Genomic DNA, 25,890 nt, shown 5'->3' with positions numbered 1-25,890 from the left:
ATAGAAGCAGGGCAGAGTAGGGTATTGGAAACAGGGATGACTAGGCAGAGGAAGGAAGAGTGGAAGGACAAGCTGAGCCACATTCAGCCAGACTGGAAGAAAAAGGGTCTTCAGTGCAGGACTTCACTGAATGTCAAACATCTCCAAATTTGACCCGGAAAGGTGAGAACAAGGTCCCATGCATGTTGCAGAGTGAATGTCTAGACTATTCTTAGGGTTTGGTATGCCAGCACCAATTTCTAACCCAATTCCATCAGAAACACGCAATCCACAGTGCCCGGGACTTGGAGACATACAGCCCTTTTTGCAGACAGCTCTCCAGCCCCCAACTCCCCTGTATTCTACCTCTGGAACAAGGAGCTCAAACTCATGCTAGGGCAGACATGGGGGTCTCCTGAGTCAACATAGCACTGCATCACCAGGCAGCAGCTTCCACCTCCACATTATGGCAGCTCCAACACAGCTACTTTTCACTGCCTGTATGTCTCTTCTTTCTCAGACCCTGTGGCTCCATCCGGTGTGACCTTGACCAACACTAGACGCCCATTAGGACTCTCTGCCTTCTGGGACAAGGCTGCTGGTGATGTGGACCAGTACCACCTCCAGCTCTACAACAAGAACCTTCCAGCACAAAGGAATGTCTCAGTGGGCCCAGAAACTCAGAATTTTACATTTCTGGGGTTGACTCCTGGCATTCAGTACTTTCTGAAGGTGACTGTCCTCGCTGGCCCATACAGATCCTCGTCCTACTTTGCGACTGAGTGGACATGTGAGTGAGGGGTAATACCAGCCTGCTGCAGGGACAAGGCACACTGGCACTGTCCACAAGGTTTACAGTAACACAGACACAGCCAGGCTATCTATATAGGAGGGCTCTAGTGAGACCTGCGTGCTCCATAATCCTGGGAATCAGAGCGTGTGTCATGAGCTAGGTGCTGTATACTCATCTCAGAGCCTACAGCTCAGGCTTTCCCCAGTCATGCTGGAGCTCCTGCTTAGACCACTCATGATTCCAAGACCTGTTTGTGACTGCCAGGAGAGGGATGCAAGAGGGGAAGCACATAGATCTGTCTGGGCCTGCTGCTCCCTTTGCTTAGAGTAGAGCAGCCCACTGTGGAGCTGAATGCTCTTAGTACAGCACCTTTCTGTTAGCAGCACCCTAGGGATATGTATGGGCAGCTTCACAGCATACAAGCAAAGGGAGACCGGGCAGCCAACTGTCACAGCTTATCCTTTAGTCCTATGACAGAGGTGCAGGCTGGGTCCTGGCTTCTCTCATTGCTTTCTTCTGCCATCTTATGTTTCTCCATGATGTGTCTCCCCCTAGATCCATTATCCCTGGCTAATGTGAGCATACAGCCTGGCCGGAGACCCCAGGAGCTGCATGTGAGCTGGGTAGAGTCAGATGGTGGTAGAGAGCACTTGGTACAGCTCTCAGTGGCTGAATCCCTGTCCATCATCAGGAATGTGTCTGTTCCCCATGGAGTCACCCACCTTGACTTGGATGGGCTGGTGCCAGGGTCCCGATACCGYGTGGAGATCTTCTCACAGGCTGGGCCTCATCGCAGCTCCTCTCAGACTGCCATTGGCTACACTGGTAAGAATAGGGCTCTTCTGCAACTATCCCCATGCCTGGTACCATCCTGGCTGACCTGATGAGGATCTAGGAGCCAAGAGGATAGTTCCAGGGCTGTTCTGTGGGAGGGTACTTAGACCACATCCCTGCTACACCATGGTATCTGTCTTGTACTCAATGTGCTGGCTATCTTTTTGGAACTCTCACAGCACAAAGTGCTCACCTTGAGCCCACCAAGCTCAACAGGGCATCCTGTCATGCCTGCCCCAGCCCTGTGGCAGAGAGAAGTCTCAGGCTGTGATTGCGACTCACTGCTACCACCTGGGACGTGGAGAGCAGGTTTGATCTGCAAGCACTCACTGCCATCAGCCCCTTTAGACAGCATCTTAGAGACTCGCAGTCCTGCAGCTTCCAGTTTCACACCCAAGCTACCCTCAGTCCTGGGCACACCAAGATTTGTCCACTCTAACGCTGCTTCTCTCCCACAGTTCCGCTACCTCCTCTCTCATTGTCAGCAATCCCTGTCAGCACTTCCTGGGCTCTGGCTGTGCACTGGGAGACCCCTGCTGGGCAGAGGGATGGATATCTACTCAGTGTGCATGAAGAGGACTCCTCTTCATCAGAAAGGAATCTGGATGTAGGAAAAGACAGCACCAACATCACCCTAGCACAACTGACACCAGGAACTTGCTACCTTGTTGAGATCTGGACTGTAGCAGGACCCTACCGTTCCCTCCCCAAGAACATCACTGGCTGTACAGGTGATCATCCACACCACTGTCATGTGACTACAGGTGGGAGAGTTTCAAGGAGTTGGAGAAAGAAATGGGGACTRACGTTTGCCATCTAGAGAGAGGAGAGCAAGAGCAAGGTCAGGTTCCTGATTATGCTGGTCTGCAGTCATTTTCTGCCTCTTGCAGCCTTTTTCCACCAAGTGGGCACAGCATCACTGGCTGGCCTGACACTGTTGATTGCCTAAGGGAAAGCAAGCCTCCTCTCCAGAGATGGCTACATGTTCAGAACTCAATTTTTCTCTCTCTGAATCGTGTCTGTGTCTTTTCTTGCAGTTCCTGCTGCTCCTACAAATCTGAGCCTTACCAACACAGGCAGCTCCTCAGAGCTTTTCACATGCTGGAACAAGCCCCCTGGCAGAAGGGACCATTATCGTGTTACTATATATAGCCTTACCTCTCAGAGTAGGGAGAGGGTCCAGACCTTGAGGCCAGATGCCCAGAATGTTACCTGGACTCACCTGGAGGCAGGCAGCAGGTTTGCTGTGCAGGTCACTGCTGTGAAAGGCTCATTTGAAGCTTCTTCTGCCAATGTCACCCAATGGACATGTAAGTCTGATGCGGTACAGTGCTTCCTTGTGCCCCAGACCCACTATATGTGAGTCTTCAAGAGTATCCCCACCTCCCACTTTCCCATCCCAAACCATCCCCACAGTGCCTCTGCACACTTAAGCCATTTTCTAGGTCACTAGCCCCCTCTAGCCCCCATATTGGGCCAGTCCCCCCATCCACCTCAAAGATGCTGGGTATATCTCATCTATTTTGCACATCTGCAAGTCCCAAAGATATTGTGCTTGGAGCCATGTGCACTGACTGCCCCCTTGCCTCCATGCTTTTCTGTGGGAGGATCTCTGGTAGCTCCTGCCCTACAGGAGCTTGGAGCTGGAATCCAGCCCATGGTACTGCCAGAGTACGAAGAGCCAGCTGGCAAAGCATACAAGCAATAGCAGTCAGCAGCAAATGRCAGCACACACAGGGACTGACTATTTCCCTGTTGTGTTCCAGATCCTCTGGCTCCTGCCAACCTCACCCTGAGCAGCCCCTCTGCTTCCACACTGCAGGCCTCCTGGGCAGCAGAGGACAAGGGAGCAGAGGGCTACATGGTGGATCTCTATGACACAGCCTCCAGCAGTTGTGTTGGGCACATGGTGCTGAGTAGGCACACCAGGAGTCACACCTTCAGCAACCTGAGCCCTGGCACTTACTACAGCGTAGTAGTGAGGGCCACAGCTGGGCCCTACCATGCCAGCACCCTCAACCTCACCCACTGCACACGTGAGTATGTTGCAGTCAGGTGTCTTCCACCAGATCTCCTCCTTTCCAGTTCAAATCAGAGGCCATACTGGTCCAGCAAGATCCCTACCTTCCTCTCCTCACCCTGTGCTCATGACCAGTTGCATGTAGCATAGGGAAATTGTGCTGGACCCTGTGGCCTGGCCACCTGCCTCTCAAGTAGCCATCCACAGCCACTGGAGAGAGGGATGACTGGGGCACAAGCAGCACCAGGGAGGAGGGAGTCCCCAGAGGCAGTTGCCAGAGAGGTAAGGACAAAGCCAGCCTTTAGGACCTTGCAGGGCTGATCCACTGCCTGCAGCAATAGGGGTTTGGTATGGAGATAAGGCATCTCCCTTCTCTTCAGCTCAAACATGGCTCCTGCAATGACTCATATTTCCTCCCCAGACCCTCTTCCCCCTGAGGCCGTGCACTTTCTGAGCATGGGACACTCTGACAGGCTGAGTGCATCTTGGAGAGCTGCAGCTGGGAAGCGAGACGGCTATGTACTGACTCTGTACCACGTGAGGTTGAGCACCATGGTAGCAACAGCTTCAATCGGGAGAGACACCCACAACTTCACCTTCATGAGCCTGGACCCAGGATATGAGTACTCCCTGGAGGTCAGTGCCACAGCAGGACYGTACCAGGCAGTGGCACAAAACGTCAGTGGCTGGACACGTGAGTGCTCTGGAGTTCGGTGGGAGGCCTGGCACAACTGGATAGCCTTGAAGGCAACTGAAAGGTTTACAGAGCAACTGGTGCCTTTGGAGATGTGCATACACATGCATGAAAGCACCACATACTAGTTAGTGCTTGGGCACACTGTTATCCTCACAGACAAAAGGATGTTCATGCATGTAGGCTTGACATATAGTGGTATCCATGGTGCCCGTGTGGGGACATCCCAGTCCCCATTCAGCTGAAAATCCCTACATAGCTGAGCACTCATACCCCCACTGAGTCTCCTCCAGCAAGTAGAAAACACACTATCATAAAGGTTCATGAAACAGTGCAGGAAGAAAAGGCATGGTCTAAGAAAAGACATGGTCTTCTCAAGAGAACAATCCTCTGCTGTGGAGATGGACCAGTCCAGTACCTCTGCTCATCCCAGAAAGATTTTAAGGCTGGACAGAGCATAGACTAGTCCTGCCTAAGGCTGACTTTGGCAGCTGCACTCCAAGCAGTGGAGKGGCAGAGAATGGCTGGAGAATGTATGTGCATGCAAAAGGGGGAATGGCACTCCAGCTGGGCTATGGAGAGATGGGTGAGAGATAGGAATTGGATGGAGAAGAGCTGGCACATGAGGGACTACAAAGAATGAGCAGCATTAGAGATCAAGCAAGAGGGGAAGGGAAAAGACAAGAGTAAGATGGAAGAGCATGCCAGAGAAGGCCTGCTGCTCCCCAGCCCTCAGGGAGAATCTGTCCTGCTGTACAGTGTCCCATCAAGCATGTATTTCCTTCTGCATAGTCTCTGATCCCTAATATCAGGTCTGGTGAATCCCAGGTCCCCTGCCCCCTGCCACAGTGTGCCTGCTGAGTGAGGGGCACTCCGACAGGCTGAGAGCATCCTGGGGAGCAGCAGCCGGGGGACGAGATGGCTACGCGCTGACTCTGTACCATGTGAGCTTGGACTCTGTGGCAGCTACAGCTTCTTTTGGGAACAACACTTACAACTTCACCTTCATGGGCCTGGCTCCAGGAAGCAAGTATGTGTTAGAAGTGGTCTCCATAGCTGGGTCCTACTGGACACCCGCTGGGAATGTCAGCAACTGGACATGTGAGTACCATAGTTTTGAGGGTGAACTCAGGCTTTGCTGGGGCAGGGACAGCCTGCCCATCATGAAGGCTCACAACAAAAAGAATACAAGCATACAACTCTGCTGGCCTTCATGGCAGATCCCAGACACCACCTTAACCCAAAGTAAATGTCAATGCTGCAGCGCTGAGCAGGGCTCTGCCTGTCAGCTCCACAACCCTGGATTAGGTCAGCTGCAGAGTCTGGGAGCTGTGGTTTAGAGGAGAGTTGGTCCCAAGGCACAGAAGAGAGAGCAAGAGAGCAGAAATTGAGAACTGGACGACAGTGAGATGAGGAAATTCAGCTTCCCTTCTCTTGCAACTGGTTGGGTGCAACCTCTTCTCCCACCCCAGGGCAATCAAGGTAGYTCGCTCCATCTGGAACAGGACTGTCTTTGCTTAGTCAGGCAATAAGCAGTTTTCAGAAGTTGTTTTTAACAGCCTCCAGGTTATTAGGTGCTGCCATCCAGCCAAGATGAACTGCCCTGTCCTGTATGGTGCACTGTTTGCAATGACACTGCCAGGACACCTGAGCAATGTCCTCAGACCCTTCGCTAATACATCTGTCTCCCATCCTGTCTCTCCAGATCCCCTGGCACCACGTAATGTGTACATGACAAATCAGGGATATCCCAACAGGCTGAGCGTGTCCTGGAAAGAGGAGCCCAGAGGACACGACAGTTACAGGCTCCTTCTATACCATGTGGGATCAGGTATCATAGCAGGCAATGCATCTGTTGGGAAAGGCACCAACAAATTCACCTTCTCTGGCCTGGCTCCAGGGCACAAATATCTGCTGGAAGTCCTCTCCATGGCAGGGCCCTATGCAGCTTCAGCAGGGAACATCAGTGACTGGACAAGTAAGTGGCAAAAGCTAGAGGCTCTTGTGTCGTAAGTGAGGTTCAGCCTTCATGAGGCAGGTAGGCTCAGCACTTGCAGTGAGAAGGTGCAGAGACAGGGCTGGGAGTTTTGCCTGGAAGCTAAAGCTACTATTGAAGCAGCTGGTTTATGATCTACCTGCCCTTGTGGAGGGGGGAGCAGGGGACTGCTGTTGTCCATAAGACAAGTCTGGCAGYTGTGGTCACTCACTTAGGGCAGATCTACTGGCTTGCAGTCCAACTGATTATAAATTACTGGTTCCTCCAAGTGTAAGTGATTTAACAAGAGCAAGGGATCCACTGGTGGTAGTGCTACTCTGATCAAGGACACTTTCACATCCTGGGAGACCATGAGGCCCTACAGTAGGGTGGGGGAACACTCTGCCGTGACACACTGCCGTTTTCTCAGGCACTCAGGAAATTCCTGGCATAGGGGATAAGGGCAGGCTGGGCTTCTTCTTTTTTCTTTTTTTTTTTCCCAGGGATGTGGAAATTGGAGATAAGCACAATAAGCCTTTTCATGTGCTTGTCCCCACAGACCATGCACTTCAGCTGGGGAATCCAGTGGTCTCTGCTCCCACGCTCAGCCAGCCCCTGGCAGGGTGCTAGGAGTCATGTGCAGAGCCCTTCAAGCAGGTCTTGAACACTTGCTAATTAGCAGGAGGAAGAACCCATCTCCTCATGCTCATCACTCTACATGTGTACTCATTACCATTTAAAGSCCATTTCTAGTAGTAACAGACAAAAGCTGCAGAGATGTTACTACTAAAAGTAGGACATTTCTCTCCATATTTCCCATCTCCTGTTTCTGTCTCTGCAGAATGGAACTGGGGGTCTGGCATGGCAGTAACACTCCCCCAATGTGGTTTTCATTGTAGTCCCTTCAGTTCCCAAAAATCTCTCTGTGGTGGTTGGAAAGAACAAGACAATGCTCATCTCTTGGGACAGTATTTCTGGCCAGCAAGATGACTGCCAACTGTGGCTGCGAGATCCCAAGAACAGCTCATTGCCCCAGCATCACACTGTCACCAAAGGTCAAATACAGCACATCTTCCAGGGGCTTATCCCAGGAAGGAACTACTCCATCTCCTTGAGCTGTGTGGCTGGGCCCTACTGGAGCAGCACCAAACCCTTGGCAGTACCAATAGGTGGGTTTGATCTGCTGTGGGGCTGGTAAAAACATCTGGTTGCCTCAAGGCTGGACAAGCCCTTGGGGGTTGACAGCAGGGTGGGAAGTCTTCATGGTGGGAGATAAGGGAGACCAGCAAGGTGACGCTCTGGTAGCCATTAGCCCCCTGAGCTTTCCCCAGCACAGAGATTCGCTATTAGCCAATGGCCTGGCAACCAGTGAAGCAACGCGGATTCTGTAGAGGAAATCTGCAATGGTCTAGTTCTCTTACAAAATACCTCCTTCCCATGCCCTGGCCCATTCACTTTGTCTTTTGGCCCTGAGCACAGATGGCTCTTGAGCTGCAGATGTCCAGCTCTGCCCTCTCCTATTGACCTAGGGACCAGCAGTACAGGGCCATAATGGCTCTGGGGTGATACATGGGTTGGTACTGGGATTTCTCTGATCCAATAAGTTCAGAGTCTGTTATATCCAGGGTTCTCTCTTTTGCAGAACCAAACCCAGTGGAGGATGTGCAATGCCTGCCGGAGTCCAGGAGTCTCTACTTGAACTGGACCAGCTCTTCTGGAGATGTGGAGGCCTACGAGGTGATGACAGAGAGACTTTCYGATGGACCTCCCACCTCCAAGTACTTTATGAGTGTCTCTAGAAGTGAGGCCAGCGTGGAAGGACTGGGGCCAAACTCTTTATATCGAATCACTGTGAGTACAGTGGGCAAGAACAGGATGAGGAGCCAGGCCTTATCTCTGCTCTGCAACACAGCAGTGGAGGGTGAGTCCTCTCATTTCCTACAGCCTATCCACAAACCCCAGGAGAAGACATCCAGTGTTTCTAATAAGACTTAGGAACTTTTTCAGATATCTGTGAGCCAAATGTGGTCCTGCACTGGACTACAGTGGGGAACGGCTCTGAGGTGGTAGTGCTGGAGGCACTCACAAACTGAGTAGTGCATGATAGGTCTGATAGAGCAAGAACACACTAATAGCCTGTGTTTGTTGGGTTCCTTTTCCAGCTCTGCCTCCACCCCTGCGAGCAGACGTCTTCCAAGTGGAAGCCAGCTCCACAGTTATCATTTCATCCGACCTGTTCAGTGAGGAGAATGGCCAGATTGAGTATTATGGTGTCATCGTTACCACTAATGACTCGTGTAAGTGCCCCTGCACATCCTAATCTCCAGTGACTCCCTGGAGGGCAGTAGTTCCCCTGGACATCACTCTGGGGCTACCACTGCCACTTTGTACCTTCCCCTCCAGTGCTGTGGCCCACCCAGGAAATCATGTCTAGCACATGGTATGACCACTATTATGGAACAGAGGACTCCTACTTGGCTGTACTAATCCCCAATCCCTTCCATTCGAGCCCCAGGAGCTCCCCTAAAACCTGGCCAGTGCCAGTGGGAATAGAGGAGTGTGGCCAGTCCAGGACAACATGCAACGGGAAGCTGAAAGCTGACAAACAGTACAGGTAAGAGTTACTATCCTTCCTGGGGGGAAGGCGATGGAGGATTAAAGGGACTGCATATGTCCCCTGGCAAGGTGCCACCAGCTCCCTTGCCCCAGCCTCACTCTCATACTCAGCAGGCACCCGACAGTGGAGCTCCAGAGTTGCTCTGCAAAGCAGTGTTTGAGGAATGCAAGGGCTGACAAATCAAAGAATGTTAGTGTCAGTAGGTAAGGAAAGGGACAGCAGAAACAAAAGCTGAGGCTGACAAGGTTTGTGTAAGTGCTGCCTCAGCAGCTGATCAAATGTCCATCTCCAGGATAAGAACAAAACAGCCACATTGGCCTAGACCAAGATATTTTTGACGCCAGCAGCCTCAAAGAGAGCTTAACAACAGTACAAATATACTAAGACACCCTTTCATCCACCAAATACTTTTTCAGCCACCACCTGGTCTGAGAGTGTTTACCAGCCCTTGGTGCTTTCCAGCAGAGAGCTGACATTTTCTCTCCAAGACTACTTCCTGCACAGAGGATGCAGATAGCTAATTCAGAGCCTATCACTGTGTCAGTAGCCTGCTTAGTGTGACTGAATAACATGTATTTAATTGTATAGTCACTCAAGAGTAGGAGATCCTTTTGTGGATTTTTATAGCTTGCTTTCATTTTGACAGCCATAAATAATGTGTATCTTCAGTAAATTGTGTTGTCTGTCTAGTTAGATCATTAGGAGTGTGATAAAAAGCACAGACCCCTCCAATGGCCCCTCTCCATTATAAAAGTTAACTCTTGTTTCCTATCTTTCAGCATCTTATTTATCCACAAGCTCTTATCTCTTATGCCATGGTATCTGCAGGCTCAGTTTCCAAAGACACCCTGATTTCTAGCACACCAGGTCTGGGGTGCTGCCAGAGGGAGTTCACACTCGATTCCACAAACTCTTTACTGCTAGAATCCAAAGCTGATTTTGAAAGTCCTAGCTTGCATTTAGGGCACATGAGGATCTACTCCTCCAGGTTAGCTGTTCAAAGGACAAGGAAGCCAGGTCTGTGGGGAGCTGTGATGCTTGCTGTGTGCATTGCTTGGAGTAGTAGGATCTAGGACTGAAGAAGGGAATACCCCACGGCCCACAGACAATTCTGTGTGCCTGAGAATGGTTGTGAGTCTCAGCTCAGCATTTCCTGCAGAGGTGCCCTCTTTGGGCAGCTCAGCTCTCTCAGTAACTAGTGGATTGACATTAACCATGACAGTGACTCAGCCAAAACTTGATTTTCCCTATATACTATTATCTTTCCCTGATCCTGTCCTGTAAGAGAGCAGCAACTTACTACCTGTCTCTTCAAAGAACCCTTCAGAGAAGAGCTGTTTTCTTTTTGTGCTTTCTGATGTTTTTTCATGTTCTCCTAAGTGCAGCAAACTTGTCCAAGAGGCAAAAGTGGGAGGAAGGACCATTTCTACACATTACCTAAATTCCCATGAGAAGAAAAGCATCTTCTAATACAGCATTTCAAAACAGACGCAGCTGACATGTCCCTTTGGGTCTTCTGGCTGCTGACTGCATGGGTGTTGTGATAAGCTCAGCTTTCCCCTGGTTACAGGGCTCTGCTTTTCCATAGGTTCAGCATCGCAGCCTTCACCAGATATGACCCAGTAGCCCCTGCAGTGTCATTCACCACATTCTCAGGTAAGATGGAATTTATATCTCACAGCCATTTTGTCATCTTCCCTACTTGGTTGTGGAGGTAGAGATAATTGATAACAAGCTAATGGAAGGACAGAGGGGAGTTCAGGGGCTGCAGTAAATGTTGTAAATGCAGTAAATTTAGCCATTTACTGGCTCTGACTTCTGCCCATGCTTTCTCTTTTTGACTTCAGCTGCTGGAGCCAGTGCAGATGCAACTCCATTCCCCATGCCAGTCATAGCTGGAATTGTCGTGGGATTTCTCTTGACACTCACAGCTATTTTTGCTTTAGTCTATTGGAAACAGCTCAGAACAAAGAGGTGAATATAAGCCATCTTTTACTGAGTGGGTGCAGAGTGAGAATCTGATGCCAAATCTCACCTTCAATGCCAGGCCAGGAGAAAGAGCAGTGAGCGGGTATAAAGTGAACTTTGAACAAACTAGGACACCCTCTAGTTGGAGCTGTGCCTGAGAGTCACAGATAGGCACAGAACCACATCAGGCACCTGTGATTAATTCACAGAGCCTTACAAATTTGCAAGGAAAAGTACATAATGTGAGTCATGTGTTCACAGGTGCTCTGTGAGCCAGCAGTTTGCAATATGCTTGTAGCATCAGTCCCTGAAATGTAAGGAAGAGTAACATCTGCACTTTGCTTTTAGAACCAAGAAGAGCAGCCTGCCCCAGGAAATGGTGACTTACAGCCTGAGGTAAGTGCTCCTGGCAGGGCTCTTTTCTTCTCCCTCCCCATTGCTTTGGGGAGCTCTCATGCTTTGAATCAGGAAAAATCAAGCTATTGTTCTCTCTTTTCAGTTGCTTTTAAATCCCAGGGTCTCTCATGCACAGTATTTATTGCCTAGCTCCATTCTAAGTCAATGGAAGTGGAAGTGCATTGTCCACATCTCCTGTGTAAAGATTTCTGTAGTGGGGGAACATGTTCATCATTCTGAAATCCCTCCCAGTACTTAGATAAACAATGATCTGCTGAACCAACTTCTCTGGGCAATGACAAAGGATATAAACCATCCCTGTGTGTGTACATCTAGGTACTGCAGGTCTCAAGGTTGGACCATGTCATTGGCCACGTGTCCTGGCCTGCCGTACCTCTCAATAGCTAAGGCACATTCTTCTCTGGATTTCATTTCGTGCAGAAATGTCCATCGGCCAATCCCCATACAGAACTTCAAGCAATACTATGAGATGAAGACAGCAAGTGGTAATCATGCTTTCTTCCAGGAGTTTGAGGTAAGAGAACACTCCTACTAGGGATGAGATTTAATTTCCCCTCTAGAACACTAGTTCAAATCCAGCCTGGCTCAAATGATGTTGTTAGGCCTCAGCCGTTGTGTGGCCTGTACATATTCCACATCTCCAGGGCCTGTAACCCACCTCTTCAGCAACCCAGCCACACTGCTAGACAGTCTAAGAGGCCAAAGACTAGATGGAACAAGTAGTCCATTGTTGAAGACCTGATTTGTCCAAGTTCTAGTAGTAGCACATGTTATGTGTGATAGGATGTGAACTAGCACTGTTGACAGCTGATGATGGACAAATCTCCCTGAGCAGGGCTCACCCTGCTGGTGAGGCCTGGACTGGAGGCAAAGATGCTGAATGATGTTGCAGAGAGATCCATCTTAGCACTATCGGAAAAGAGTCTGCACCCAAAATGAAGGTATAGAGGCACTGTCAGAACTGTTGGACCAGGCTGTGAAGTTTACCTCAGACTAGCTTCACTGGCTCCCATAGCAATTTCACTGCAAACATCTGTAGGGTCTGATTTGCTCTACAGCCAGCCCCTTTAAAAGCCCCACCAATGACTGAAGCAGAAGCACCACAAGCTATTTCATTTTTCTCAGCACAAAATGCTTGAGTCTCTCACAGATTTCAGACTTCTGGGAGTTTTTCTGTTTTTTCCCAATAATTCTTGTTGTTGTTCTGATGCTATTGGAAAAGGCACAGAGAAAAGCCACTAGTGGCTCAGAGTACATAGACTATGCTGGGGAAGGAGTAGAGCAGTTCCTTGTGCATGGGTAAGCCCTTTCCTGATGTCTTGAAATACTAGACAGAGCCATCACCATGGGCATGGAGCTAGCTCAGCCAGGAACAATCTGTAGAGACACCTATCGTGCTCAGTTTCTCCATTGCCCTGCAGGAGCTGAAGGAAGTTGGAAAGGAGCAACCAAAGGTGGAGGCTGAGCTGTCTACCAATATCTCCAAGAACAGATATCCACATGTGCTGCCCTGTAAGTGCTGTCTCCTCCTTCCTTCTCCCAAGGGGCCCAGTGATGGGAGTTTGTGCTGTAACGGACAGGGAAGGATTTACCTTGCAGCACTGCAGAGTTTTCAGTACCTGGATCCTCTCCTGTTTCTCTCCTGGAAGGAGTCTTGTATGGCTCTACAGTTTCCCTTTTCCTGTTGAAGACTCAAGATTTAAGGGCTGAGCTGCCACCCTGCTCAGCTCCTCCATGTGGCTGTTGGGCAGCTGCTGGATGAGCCCTGCTCAGGGAGTATCCTGGCTATAGAGGAAGTAGAGACCATGAATATCCCATGGTGCCAGATGACAGACCAAGGAGGAGGAGCTGCTTTCAGCCACCCTCAGACTTCCCTGATGGGCCTCATAATAATAGCTCCTCTTTCTTATCCCCCTGCTAATCCAGGCAGGCTGGGAACACCTCCCTAGTGAGCAGTGTCTTGCTGGAGCACAGAGCATCATGGCTGTCTACATCCATGGAGCTAGAGGAGATGCTAGGGCTTGTGCAATGTGTTATTCCTGTGAAGGAATTGGCCATGTTTTGGTGAAGGGCTGCCTTGGGGAGTCATGTTTGTTTGGTCTCTTTCAGACGATCACTCGCGAGTCAAGCTGAGCCGACTGGGGGAGGATCCGCATTCAGACTATATCAATGCCAATTTCATGCCTGTGAGTGCTCGCTTGCTTCCCCCAGGCACAGAGACAGTACACGGCCACAGAGTACCAGCAGAGAAACTCTGCCTGGATTCAAGACATGAGGGCTGGTGGGCAACAGCTACCACTGAAATAGCAGCTGACACAGGCTGTGGCAAAGTCTTGGGAGTCAGGCAGAGATGAAGAGTTGCCTGCTAGCTGGGGTTGATGGAGATGAAGAGAGATGGTGGATGATTGCTGTGAATGCATAAGTGTGAGTGTGGGGAGACTGGCAAGGCTTTCTGCTTTCTCCTTGAGGACTATCTTCTTTCCAATCTCTCCCAGCTTACCGCTCCATCTATCTGTCTACTCTTTCTCCTTCTGGTCTGTACAGCTGCATTTGAACAACCCTGGACCTGTGCCCATGTCCTCCATCGGGGGGTGTTTCCCAGGTAACAGCTGGGGCACACAGCATGCATGGTTTTGTGGATTTGTAGTGCATGTGTGTGTTGAAGGGACAAAGGCAAAGAAGCTGGCGTGAGACCTTGCATGCTTTCCTTATCTCAAATAGTTGTTGGGAAGCACAAGAAAGACCCTGGTCTGTCTTTCTCTGATTGAAGCTGGATTAGGAACTCCTTCCAGATACATAATGAGCATGTGTTGAGGAGCCCCTGGGTAGCTGTGCCTACATGGGCAGCTAGGCTGAGGCAAATAGGTATCTCCTTGTCTACCACAAAGACAGACCAGGCACTGACTCTGTCCCAGGGCAGGACCCACCTGCCTTGGGAACTTGCCAACATTTTGTCTGGCTCTTGCTTAGGGCTATACATCCCAGCAGGAGTTCATTGCCACCCAGGGGCCCCTGAAGAAAACGATAGAGGACTTCTGGAGGCTAGTATGGGAGCAGAACGTCTGCAACATCATCATGTTGACAGTGTGCATGGAGAATGGGCGGGTAGGTCTGCACTGCATGTTAACCACAGCCAAGCCATGGGTAATAAAACCTGAATAGGTCCATTTTTTTGGGGGGGGGGTGTCTCTGGAATACAAGACAAAGGGAGGCGGAGAAGAGCTGTGCAAAGCTCCCAGTGGCAAATGGAATCACCCTTGCCTGTTCTCCACATTTCTGCCCCTGCTGTCCTGGCTTCCCCTGCAAAGTGGTCTCCAGTTGCTCCCAGAGAGCCATAAGGTGACCCCTGTGGGTTAGCTAGGTCTGTTCTTCTCTGCACTGGCCTTCCTGTGACCATGACCTGCTTGTGCTCTAGGTCCTCTGTGATCATTACTGGCCATCAGAATCTGCCCCAGTATCCTATGGGCAGGTCCAGGTCCACCTGCTGAAGCAGAGCAGCTCTGAAGAATGGACCATGCGCGAGTTCAAATTGTGGCATGTGAGTAAGAACCCAAGAAGACAGACTCAGCACCCCATCAAAGCCTGTGGATTTGCTAAGGAGAGAACCTGTCACTGGATACAGTGGTATTTCTTCTCCTTGTTGGTAGATATCTGGAATATTCTCCTTTCTCTGGCAGTATCAGAGTTCAAGGCCTAGTCCCTGGCGAAATAGTCTGTCTCACCTTATAGTTTGGTTACACAGAGGTATTCAATGTGTACCATTCCTTCCTTCCTTCCCACTGGCCTGCCATCCTTGCAATGGAACATGACCTGGACCTTCAAGGAACTTTGCTGAACAGCTTTCAAGAGGGCACATTCTCAGAGTAGGCAAAGGAGGTCTCTTCCTTGCCACCTCCACACAACTCATCATGGCAGGGAGCTATGGAGAAAGGCCAGGTCAGTAGGAGCCATGTAACATTATAGTGGACTAGCATCTCTCCTAGCCAGATAACAGCCACATGCATAGAGCTCTGGCACTAACTCTGTGCAAAGAGACCAGAGCCAGCCAAGGGACGATGAGCTTTTCCCATATTTTCAGCTCCAGGATGGATGAGGAAAGGCAATGAGTCATCATTGCCTCTCTGCAGCTCCAGTACAGACATATCCAAATGCTGTTAGACAGACATCCATTTAACAGGGTATCCCAGGATCCAGCACTCCCAGAGCTGCAGACTGTATGCATGGCTGTCCCACCAATGATCAATGTCCCCTCTAACAGGAAGGCCTCCAGGCAGAGCGACATGTGTCCCACCTGCACTACACAGCATGGCCTGACCATGGAATCCCTGAGTCTACAACTTCTATTATGGCCTTCAGGGAGCTAGTCCGAGAACATATCAAGGGTGCCAAAGATGCTGGGCCAACTCTTGTGCACTGCAGGTGAGGCATTGCTCTGTGGGGAGAGGGCTGGTGCAGAAGGCAGGAGGGGAAGATGGAGAGAGCATGTGAGCTAAGATCCCCTCTCTTGCATGAGCCCATGACCCCCTCCCTCTCCGAACCTGTGGAGGCTAGGGATCATGAGGAGGGAGAGCAGCATCTGGGGAACACAGCTGATCTGAAAAGAGTCTTCCTGCTTGGTTGATGGGGATTACAGGGAGTTTGTAGCCTGCCTTCCATTCCAGGGGACTGGGAAATCTGAGGATGATCAGTACCCTCTCAAGACAGTTTGAATGGTTCCTCAGCCCCAGAGTCACACTGGGGCAAGATCCCCAGGGTATAGTATCTGAAAGCTATTGCTAGGAGCTGAAGGGGAACCCATCAGTTACAGAGTCCAGCAAAGTTTATTCCTTGCTATCTGTACTGTCTCAGTGCCGGAGTGGGCCGCACTGGCACCTTCATTGCCCTGGACCGTCTGCTGCAGCAGATGAAGCAGGAGAAGATAGTGGACATTTTTGGTGTTGTTTACACCTTGCGGATGAACCGTTACCAGATGATTCAAACCCTGGTAAGCCATCTACTTTCTCTTCCTCAAGGCCTATCACTTCTTGGCATAAAAGCCAGCAGTGCTTGCAGGCATCAGCCAGCTCTAGAACCCCCAGGCTGGTACCTGTCATCTTGCTGTGTCATCTTGCTGCTCAGAGCAGTGCTATCCCCCTTGATCAGCCAACTGGAGTGGAAATTGCTCTTCTTTCATGGGGTCTCCAACACGCTCATGCCCTGCCAGACTCACACTAACATGCAGAATCTCTGAGCCCTCCCAGCAGGCTCAGAAAAGCAATCTATGACCAGAAACAATCAGGAGCACCTAGCAACAAGATCAGGCCCTTTGCAGATGATTCTCGACCCACACCACATCATTAGCCTATGATGCTCCAAAACCCACAATCCAAAACAACTGATATTAGCAGTGCTCAGGGTGGTGCTACCCTTTATGACAGATAAAAGATCCAGGGAAGGGACCCAGTGCTGCTGAGATTGAATTGGCCAGGGGTTTTGGAGCATGAACGTAGGACATATTCTGCCCACTATGTAGTGCTGTCCCCACCCATTCATGCTGTCTGTGTGGTGCAGGACTACTTTATACTATTATCTTCCTTTGTCTTCCAGTCCCAGTATATTTTCCTGCACAGCTGTATCCTGGAGAAGATATTGGAGGAGCCACTCCTGGGTCTATCTGGAACAGAGATGTAAGGGCCTTCAGCATGTTGCCTGCTACTTACCCACCCTGATCCACAGCCCATTCAGGCAGAAAGTTCAGATTCTGATGTCAACTTGCATCTTGGTTCTAGGACAGAAGGATTAGGCAACTCAAACAATCATCCCACCCTGTGTTTTGGCACAGTCCTGAAACTGGTTGTTCCCTGAAGTATGTGGAACCCAATCCAGAACCAGGAGGAAGTCACTGGGCACACAGAGAGGGCACAGGGGATTGCATCCTCCTTTCCTCCAGTAACAGAAGCGTATCAGTGTGCTGGGCTGTGTCAGTGCCACAGCTATACTCTGCAAAGCTGTCTTCGGAAGGCATTTATATAAGTCTCTGAATCCTCAACCCACAGGAATGCACTAGCATTGAGTTCATACTGAAAAGGCTCATGGCAGCTGGGTAGCCTTGGGATGTCTCTCCTAACTGAAGCCACAAGGAGGGAGCTAGGTCAGACTGGGCCTGGCTTTGCCTGCCTTCCTTGTAGTCTCTGAGGCTACATCTGGAGGTCATACATCTGCACAGTCAAACTCTCTCCTCCCTCAAACAGGCTGGATTTGTCTATGCTGCCCCTTGTGATTGGGATCTGGGTTCTGCTACACCTGAGACCTGGCCTTGCCTAAGGGAGAGCAGATAGGCATGAGCCAGAGACAGGCTGGTATGCTTAAGGATCCAGGCTTATGAGGGGTAGTGATCTGTCCACAGCCCTGTGGATAACTACTGTGTACACAGAGGAACATAGTGTGGATGCTCTCGGGTTTGCTCAATCTCGTCCTTACCCAAGTTTTTTTTCCCCAGGTCCTGCCTCATCCCACTCAAAAGCTTTGCACAGCACTATGCCCAGAAAGCAGCCAAGTTCAATTGGGGATTCCTGAAGGAATATGAGGTGAGACGTGAGACTTGTCCTCGCAGGGCTGCATGGAGTGTCTCCACAGCCAGACAGACTGAGGGGGAAGTAGGGAGTGTTAGCCCCTGGCCTGGCTGGGTTGCATCCAAGAAGTACCTTCCTGAGTAAATCCCACGCCTTGGTTTCCACCAGCCTGGCTATTCTGGCCATATCCCCTTCCCTCCTCGGCATTGCCTCTCTGGCTCCCTAACACATCCTGCACAGAGCAGGCACTCCCAGACCCCATGTAGGATAGGGACCTACATGAATGCCATTACCCTACAGTATGGTAGCAGAGAAATGCAGATGTCTCCTGGCAGTGCAGACCAGATTGACAGGCCACCTAACAGAGGCTTGCCTAGGTGGTTATGTAGCCAATGTATCCAACCCACTGCTGAGGACAAGTGTCCTCAGGAGCCCACAGATCCTCCTGCTCCTCCTGACCCATCTCTGCTCACTGCTTTCTCCACCCTCTTTCACTGTGGCAGACCCTCCTAGAGGCTGTTAAGGAAGAAGCCAGCTCTGCAACACCATCTTCAGGCAGCCAGCAAGCACAGCCCTCTTCCAGCATCCTCCCATGTAAGTGCTGCTAAAACCTCGCAGCCTCTTTCCTCCTTTACCTATGTGGAGCCAGACTGGACCAGGACTAGAGCTCTGCAGTACAAAAGAGTACAGTGACACATTGGTGCAAGTCCACCAGAAGGTTACCAAGGTGGTCAGGGGCTGGAACACATGATATATGAAGAGATATTTAGAGAGGTGGATTTGTTTAGTCTGCAGAAAAGAAGGCAAAAGGTAGCTGCTGTCTGCAGCTACCTGGTAGGAGCGTGTAGAGAAGATGGAGACAGACACTTCTCAGAGGTGAACCCTAGAAGGGCAAGAGGCAACAGGGACAATTTGGAACACATGGAAAATCCCAACTTTATATAAGGAAAAAAATTCCCATGAGGGTGGTCAGCACTGGTCTAGGAACCCAGAGAGAAGCTATGGAATCTTCATCCTTCAGGATATTCAGATGGACAAGACACTGAGTTCAACCTGCTCTACCTGGACATACTTTGAGCAGGAGATGGGCAGGAGACCTATGGACCTTTCCAACAATAGGAAAGAGTTCGCCTCTAGCATCTCCAGGAGAAGCTCTGAGGCTATCCCTAGGGGATGAGTGTTCATAAGGTGAACAGGACCACAGAAAAGGGTTAATTCTTTTCAGAGAAATGGAGAGATGGAAAGTTGGTTGATGGATATGTGCAGCTTTGGTAGAGTCTGCACTCAGTTTGCAAGAGCAGTATGAGCACAAAACTGCCCCATCTCTCTTTGTATTCCACATATTTTGCAGATGATCGTGCCAGAGTCAAGTTTTCCCTGCTGGAACAAGGCATTTCTTCAGGTCTCCTTCAGGTGTGGCGTATCCCAGTGAGTTGTCCCTCCACCCACAAAGCTGCCATACTCTCTATGCCTGGGCCTTGTTGCTTCCTTTTTCCACAGATGACAAGTGGTGCCCCTCTCTTCTTCACCCAATCTTTACTTTCTGCTGCCTGGTTCCACTAGGCACTGTTCCACCAGCTCCACTGGTCACTGCTGCTGCATCACTGAACTCTTGTGGAATGTGTGTCACTGGTGCTCTTGTAGACAAGAGCATCATCTCTGGGGACTGAGGATAAGTCTTTTTCCTCTCCCCAGGTTAGCTGTACTCACTTCTCTTCCTCAGTGCTTTCGCCTCTCTCTTTACCTCCTGATGTATTGAACTTCCTATCTCTTCCTGACCTCCTCTCTCCTTCAGTCACTTGGCATGCCTGAATTCCCCTGTCTCTCTTTCCAGCTGGAGAGTGACTTTCTCATTTTCCACCCAGGGCTGCAGTTCTAGCAGGGATTATTTGGCTGTCCAGGGACCTGACAAGGTGACCATGGAGGAGTTCTGGACCTTGGTGTGGGAACAGGATGTCCACACAATCCTAACACTTCTCCCTTGGCACGAGAAGGGGGAGGTAAGGTGTTGTGCCCACCTCCACCTTGGTAAAGTGGAAATCTGTTTACTGTACTGGAATCTGGTGTAGCTCAAAAACTTAAACTCCTTTTATTGTGCCCTGAAGTTTGGATACAGAACTGGCTTGGCTAAAACCAAAATCCTTGTATGTCAAAATGCTCTTGGAGCATGTCACATGAGACAGAGGGTTCTGTGCTGCCCAGCACTGGGTCCATGGGCTGGGTCGTTGGACTCAGCTGCCTCTCTCCTGTGAGTATTCTTCAAGCTGCATCTCAAGAGCACCCCAAGGACAGCAGCTGCTGCCTCTCTCCAGCTGTGGAGGAACAGAATGGAGGAGGTGGCGAGTTTCTACTGAGCAGAGTCCCACTGCCAAGCAGCTCTGTTTTAACAAAGAAGTTGGCTGCAATCTGCTGTTGTCTCCAAAACTCCCCTAGACTGCAGCTGGGGATGAACTCACATGCAGTGATGTGGGAGGTGGTCTCAGTCCAGCCCCATCACACACCCCTAAGATAGTGACTGATCTGAAATACGGCCATCATAAACATGAAGCCCAACTTGCTGTTGTGCACAGGTCCCAAGTGAGGCATGCTGGCCCCTGGAAGGAGACTCTCTCTGCACAGAGATGCTTACAATCCAGTGTGGTGCAGAGAAACCTGTCTCAGGATGGAGGTGTATCCAGCTCAAAATGAAACATGTATGTGTTTGTGGAATGTTCTTCACTACTCTCAAACAAGTCTGGAGGGATAAGGGCTCAAGGATCCATAGAGACTAGGCTGAGCTGGTAGAGCAAAATGTCAGTAGCCCGTGAATGCAGGAGGGAATCTAGGGTTGCAATATCTAGAAGAATATCTGTGAAGCAGACATAGGAGAGGCACAAGAGAAGCCTTGGAGGTTTCTCCCACCACCTGGCCAATAGGACTTTCTGATTCCTTTGCGAAGACTCATCCAGTTCTCAGTCTCTCTCTTTCTCTCAAGGGGCAAGGTAGGATGCCAAGAGGGAAGCATGGCAGGTGCCCAGATGCACCAACCCCACTGGGTAGGTGGTGGGCAATGCCCCAGCAGAGACTGTTTGGATAGTGTTATAGAACGTAGCACTTCAGCTCACAGAAAGCACCTGGCAGGCCAAGGGTTGGAGAGCTTGAACCCTTCCAAATCCAAACCCACCCTTCCTTCCCCAAAAGCCATGCCAACTCTTTATGTCTTACCAGGAGAAGAAAGCAAAGGAGAAGCAGGTGCAAAGATTCCTGTACACACTCTGGAACAGCAAGAAGCAGCCAGATGTCCAAAGCCTGGTGGAGTTCCTYACTGCTGTCAAACGGTGCATACCCCATCGGAAGAGAGCCAGTCCTCTCATCCTGCACTGCAGGTATAGTGGAACAGATTTCTGCTTCTCTCATAGGGAGTCCCCAAGAGCCAGTACCCACTAGGCTGCACAGCACCCTAGCATGACCACCAGCAAACTAGTGCCCTTCACCAGAGACCTCAAGGTTTTGGGACATGTTGAGAGAAAGTCTGTGGGAGACAGAGAAGTTCTGGAGGTTGGGCGAAGAAGTGCTCTGCCAGCCCTATGGGAAAAGGGAAGACAAATTGGGCTGGGTTAGGGTCAGGGGGGACAAGTATTCCTGACTGAGGTGCCTGGGTCATCGCTGGGCTAACTGCTGAGGTCCTGGGGGCAGCCAAAGAGGTTCAGTTCAGTCTGGCCTGGAATCAGTGCCTCTCCCCTGTCCTTTGCAGCAGTGATGTGAGCCAGATGGGAACACTGATTGCCCTGGATAGCCTGTTGCACCAACTGAAAGCTGAAAGAAGCGTGGATGTCTATGGGGTAACCCTCCAGCTGATGAGAAGCTGCTGTCTCATGACCCCAACGCTGGTAGGTGGGAAGGAGGGAGATTGACAGGCAGGGAAAGACCTGGTAAGCAGCAAATGAGAAGAATGGGACATTCCTATAGAGCTGCTTGGAGCCAAGCGGGCTGTGTGCTGTACGTTCCCACTCTATGAGTGTTGCCCATCACCTAGGATCCATCCAGTCTATGCAGTGCCTTTTTCCGTGTTGAAGTTCTGCCAGCTGCTGAAGGCTAAGGGTACTGTCTCTTCACAGTGACCACCCCCCCCCCCAAGAATAAGTTTCTATCTCTTCAGTTATGGACCTAAAATATATTAAATATCATGTGAGCTCATAATAAATGCAAGCCAGATGCTTTCCCCATCCTGCCCCAGAAAGCATGAACCATTAATTTGGTCCTGTATGGCCAGCTCTGGCTATCTTTGGGCCCCTGGAGCAGCTATCAGCCCAGATACCCAGAACCTGCTGGGTATCTGTGCTTTTCTCTGCCACATGCTCTGCCACCTAGATCCAGCTCCCAGCTGTAGCCTGCAGCATCAGCTACAGCCAGCTGAGAGGAGGTTAGCAGGACACCATGACATGTTTACAGCTGCGCTGTGGCTGCATGAGCCACAAGACTCTGGCACTGTTTGATGGTACTGCAGTCAGGCYCTGTCATGCTAGCTCAGGACAGTCATGATCCATGCCTCCCAATATGCTACCCCTGATGGGCACTGTTGGCACAGATGCCCTCTGGATAGCACTTTAATTTACTGCTACCACTGAACAAGGCAATGTGGCATCCCTGGAAAACCTCTCCACAAGGGATAACAAAACTGGGGCAAATCTCTCTGGGGTTTCCCAGCTGCAGAGCTGCCTGCAAACAGCTAATCACATTCTTAATTAATATGAACCATGCACATGGTGGTAGCTGGAGGATGGCAAGCCCTCTGCTGCCCTTGCTTTGGAGCTTCTCTGTATTTCAGCAGTGGTCTTGCTGAGCAGAGACACAAGTGGCTAGCAAGCGCAGCAAGCACCAATCAAAATTTGCTAGCCCACTGAGGACAGAAGGGCCAGCAGAAGCAGCTGTCTCCCCACCTTGCAGCAAAACGTGGTCCTTCTGATCTCTCATGTGCTTCTCTGGCCCAGAAGGGACACACAGGGCTGGCCTTGAGCCCCATGCCTCTGCCATGTGGCTGCCAGCCTCCTCTGTCACCATGAGGACTTGCTGGGATGATGCCTTTATCTCTGGCGGGAGCAGTCTCCTATTGTGCTTGGGGCATCAGCTGATTTTTGGAGGTTTCAGCAGCCAAAGAAGGGGAAAATTAACCTTTGAGTGATTGTTCATGTATAATCTGGGGGTGTTTAGGCACCTCCAACTCCAGCATGCGACGTGTCTCTGGGGATGAGCTCTTACATCTCACCAGGGGTTGAGAGCGCCCAGTCTGAAGCCAATTCCAAAATGTCACTCCAGATTTCTCAGTCAGACCTGACTCATTGAAAACATGCTCTGGTGACCTGGAATCACAGCCATTGTGTGATTCATGGCTTTCTCAGTAGTTCAGTGGGGCTAAAACCAGTGCCAGCAAGAAAGTAGGCTCCTCATGACTTGCAGCTTAGCCAGTGTATTAGTGCGTTTGGAAGCCCCTCTGTCTACTGCCTAATCCCCCCTTCCTGCATACAATGTGATTTCAACCCACAGCATTTGCAGGCTGGCCCTGCCCTGCCCTTCGGCTTTGTACACGGAGCACAACCTCATTTACCTTTCCTACAACTTCAAAGGGGCCTTTCCCAGATTCCTGCCATTGCTGTCATCAATTCTCACMCCAACTTTCACATGCCCAGCACTTTCCCTTTCCTTTGTGGGCAATTTATAACATTTATAATATACCAGATCCTGATATTTGTCCAGAATCTCTGATATCAAATCTCAAATGGTCTTGGAATCTCTGGACACGTATTTGGTGCCRCCAAATTTTAGCCACCTTGAAAGTATATAAATGATGTAATTAGACTTAAAACACACAGATCTTTTTGTCTGCCTGTGGGAACTTGCAGAGATCTAGCCTAATCTGCTGTCAACCCCTGAGTCAGATGTGCTGGGAGCACTACAAAGGGAAACTCTCTGCTCTATAGATCTTCACCTGGCAAGACTCAGGTCACTGCCAGACTGCTTTGTGCACACCAACAAGCACCTTGCTTGCTATCCTGCTGTGTCACTGGAGTTGCTCTGCTGTCTTGTTTTGGATATAAACCACAGTGCATATCGAAAAATTGCCAGGATGGTTTGAGGAAGCCAAATTACTGTGTTCCTCTCATGCAGCAGTGGAATTTGTCTTTAGTTTTTTACAAATGGAGATGATGAAGCTGAAGGAAAAAAACACAGTGTATCTAAAGCTCCAGGCCTGATGTTTCCTTTCCAGGCAACTCTGATGACACAGGACAGAACTGGACCGTTTGGGGCAATGAACCTTACTCTACTATCAGATACTGCTAGCTAATCTCCTTCATGAAGCAGCTGTAGGCACTTTTAAAGCAAACTACAGAGTTAGTGCTTCAATAAGGAGGCCTGAGTCCCCCCTTTCAGAATCCCTTTTCTCTTTTGTAGGACCAGTACGTGTTCCTGTACACCTGCATCCGGGACATCATTGCTCAAAAACAGCCCTAAACCCTCTCAGCATTTCCTGGCACCTTTGTGGGGGTCCTAAGCAGAGCCAGAAGCTGGAGAGAGAGCTCTGTGGGACTCTTGGCACAAATGAGATCTACACCAAGAGGGGACCCATCTGAATGCAGCTGCTAATGGGTCCTACATGAATCACAGCTGCTGGCAGAGACATCAGGTCTTCTGAGGAGGCTCAGGCAGTGCTGATTCTGACACACACACTGCTGCAGCCCAGCCCCTCAGATTCCTGGTGCCTGGAAGATTTATTAACCTAATTGTGGTGCGTAGTCCTTGCTTTGGAGTCCTGCAGAGCTCTTGCCCCTCAGTACCAGAAGGATAACACCCTCTGTCTGCAGGCCCTATATCCAGCAGGCTGCTAACGTCTGATGAAGGCCCTTGGCTGCATAGGCTATATATGCATTTCACAGCACCTATGGGCACAGCATGCGCTGAGATGTCAAATGTTGCTGTGGACAGAGCATCCTGGGAGTAGACCTGTCTTGGCTGATGGATCAATATTAGGTACAAACAATAAACAGCCCTAGGGAAGAGTGTGCTCTTAGAAGTGGGTTGGCTTTCCTGGGGTCCCAGAGAGGTCCAGGACTTCCCCTGCTGCAGCAAAGTACCCATTCCAAAAGGGCAGCTGCGTCCCTATCCAGGAGGGCCATGAGTAATAGACTAGGTGCCTTCGGCCAAACCAGGCATCGCAGCCTATAGGTGTACATGTAGGAGCCATGGCTCAAATTCTGAATGTATTAAGAAGAGAGGGAGCTGCTGATATAAGAAAGACTGGTGCTCATCCCCTCAGACAGAGGAGGGATGGACCATGCCTGGAACAAAACCCAGCATTTCCCCACCAGCAGTGTTGGACAAATTCTTTGGCTTTTGTTTACAAAGTGTGGCCCAGAAATTCCAGGTGCTGAGCACAGTTAGGTCTCAAAGATGTGTGTAGATGCAAGCTTTAGCCTACTGTCCAATAAACTCTTATTCAAAGTGCACAGTGTCTATTGAAACCTAAGAAATATTTATATCTCTATGCTGTTGTGGTTTTTGATGCATAAAACACCCAATGTTGTTGGTCTCAGAAGATTTCAAGAATGTCTGTGAAGCTCCATGACTTGGGAAGTACGGCTAGATCACAAATACAGTGAAGATGTGAAGTAGGAGCCAAGGTCTTCAAGCAGGATGTAAGCAAGAGCCTCATGAGGGACAGAGAAGCAAGATTATCTGAGATGGGCTTGCTCCCCGGAGCATGGCAGCCAGTGTGTGGGGCTCATGTGGCCACCCCCGCCACACACCCTACAATGATGTTCATTGCCCCTTTGTCTGAGTGTCATCCCATAGCTTGGGAAACTTACAGAAGCAAGGCTACCCTTGTTCAGCCAAGCACGGCTAGGGTGGTCTCCCAAGAACCCGGCTCAAACTAAATGCTCAGAAAGGGGCAACGGCCAGTTTAAGGAGGGGCAGGAACTCCCTGTCCTCTCATTCCCATTCTTCTGCAATTAGAGCTACCCTGTGGCTTTTAGAGTCATTATGCCTGGGGTTCTGCTCAAAGTAAT

General features: G+C 50.2%; 1 protein-coding gene across 13 annotated transcripts in view; it reads left to right on the top strand.

The window, feature by feature from the left end:
• The window catches only part of LOC146594355 (receptor-type tyrosine-protein phosphatase V-like), a 36,745-nt gene extending 11,406 nt beyond the window's left edge, over positions 1-25,339 (top strand). For 4 of the 13 annotated variants that reach the window (XM_085307690.1, XM_085307687.1, XM_085307685.1 and 1 more), the window contains 31 exons: positions 500-769; positions 1,328-1,597; positions 2,065-2,337; positions 2,644-2,916; positions 3,373-3,642; positions 4,048-4,320; positions 5,149-5,421; positions 6,026-6,298; positions 7,195-7,464; positions 7,938-8,216; positions 8,458-8,592; positions 8,699-8,909; positions 10,501-10,568; positions 10,760-10,886; positions 11,229-11,276; positions 11,718-11,811; positions 12,719-12,809; positions 13,407-13,483; positions 14,268-14,402; positions 14,713-14,835; positions 15,556-15,716; positions 16,146-16,281; positions 16,884-16,963; positions 17,776-17,863; positions 18,352-18,442; positions 19,200-19,276; positions 19,714-19,848; positions 20,419-20,541; positions 21,056-21,213; positions 21,582-21,717; positions 24,278-25,339. In XM_085307690.1, the coding sequence (XP_085163816.1) occupies positions 500-769; positions 1,328-1,597; positions 2,065-2,337; positions 2,644-2,916; positions 3,373-3,642; positions 4,048-4,320; positions 5,149-5,421; positions 6,026-6,298; positions 7,195-7,464; positions 7,938-8,216; positions 8,458-8,592; positions 8,699-8,909; positions 10,501-10,568; positions 10,760-10,886; positions 11,229-11,276; positions 11,718-11,811; positions 12,719-12,809; positions 13,407-13,483; positions 14,268-14,402; positions 14,713-14,835; positions 15,556-15,716; positions 16,146-16,281; positions 16,884-16,963; positions 17,776-17,863; positions 18,352-18,442; positions 19,200-19,276; positions 19,714-19,848; positions 20,419-20,541; positions 21,056-21,213; positions 21,582-21,717; positions 24,278-24,337 (5,078 nt within the window). In that variant the 3' untranslated portion in view covers positions 24,338-25,339. Of the gene's footprint in view, positions 1-499; positions 770-1,327; positions 1,598-2,064; positions 2,338-2,643; positions 2,917-3,372; positions 3,643-4,047; positions 4,321-5,148; positions 5,422-6,025; positions 6,299-7,194; positions 7,465-7,937; positions 8,217-8,457; positions 8,593-8,698; positions 8,910-10,500; positions 10,569-10,759; positions 10,887-11,228; positions 11,277-11,717; positions 11,812-12,718; positions 12,810-13,406; positions 13,484-13,792; positions 13,900-14,267; positions 14,403-14,712; positions 14,836-15,120; positions 15,224-15,555; positions 15,717-16,145; positions 16,282-16,883; positions 16,964-17,065; positions 17,217-17,775; positions 17,864-18,351; positions 18,443-19,199; positions 19,277-19,348; positions 19,518-19,713; positions 19,849-20,418; positions 20,542-21,055; positions 21,214-21,581; positions 21,718-24,277 lie in introns of those variants that run through there. The other 9 variants (XM_085307683.1, XM_085307682.1, XM_085307686.1 and 6 more) reach the window with 9 other exon arrangements.
• Positions 25,340-25,890: the final 551 nt, after the last annotated feature.

This window comes from Rhea americana, unplaced genomic scaffold, assembly GCF_003343005.1.
Source record: "Rhea americana isolate MKP2758 unplaced genomic scaffold, rheAme1 scaffold_261, whole genome shotgun sequence".
Lineage (NCBI taxonomy): Eukaryota > Metazoa > Chordata > Aves > Rheiformes > Rheidae > Rhea > Rhea americana.
The sequence above is the reverse complement of the archived record's forward strand: the minus strand, read 5'-3'. Positions and strand labels throughout refer to the sequence as shown.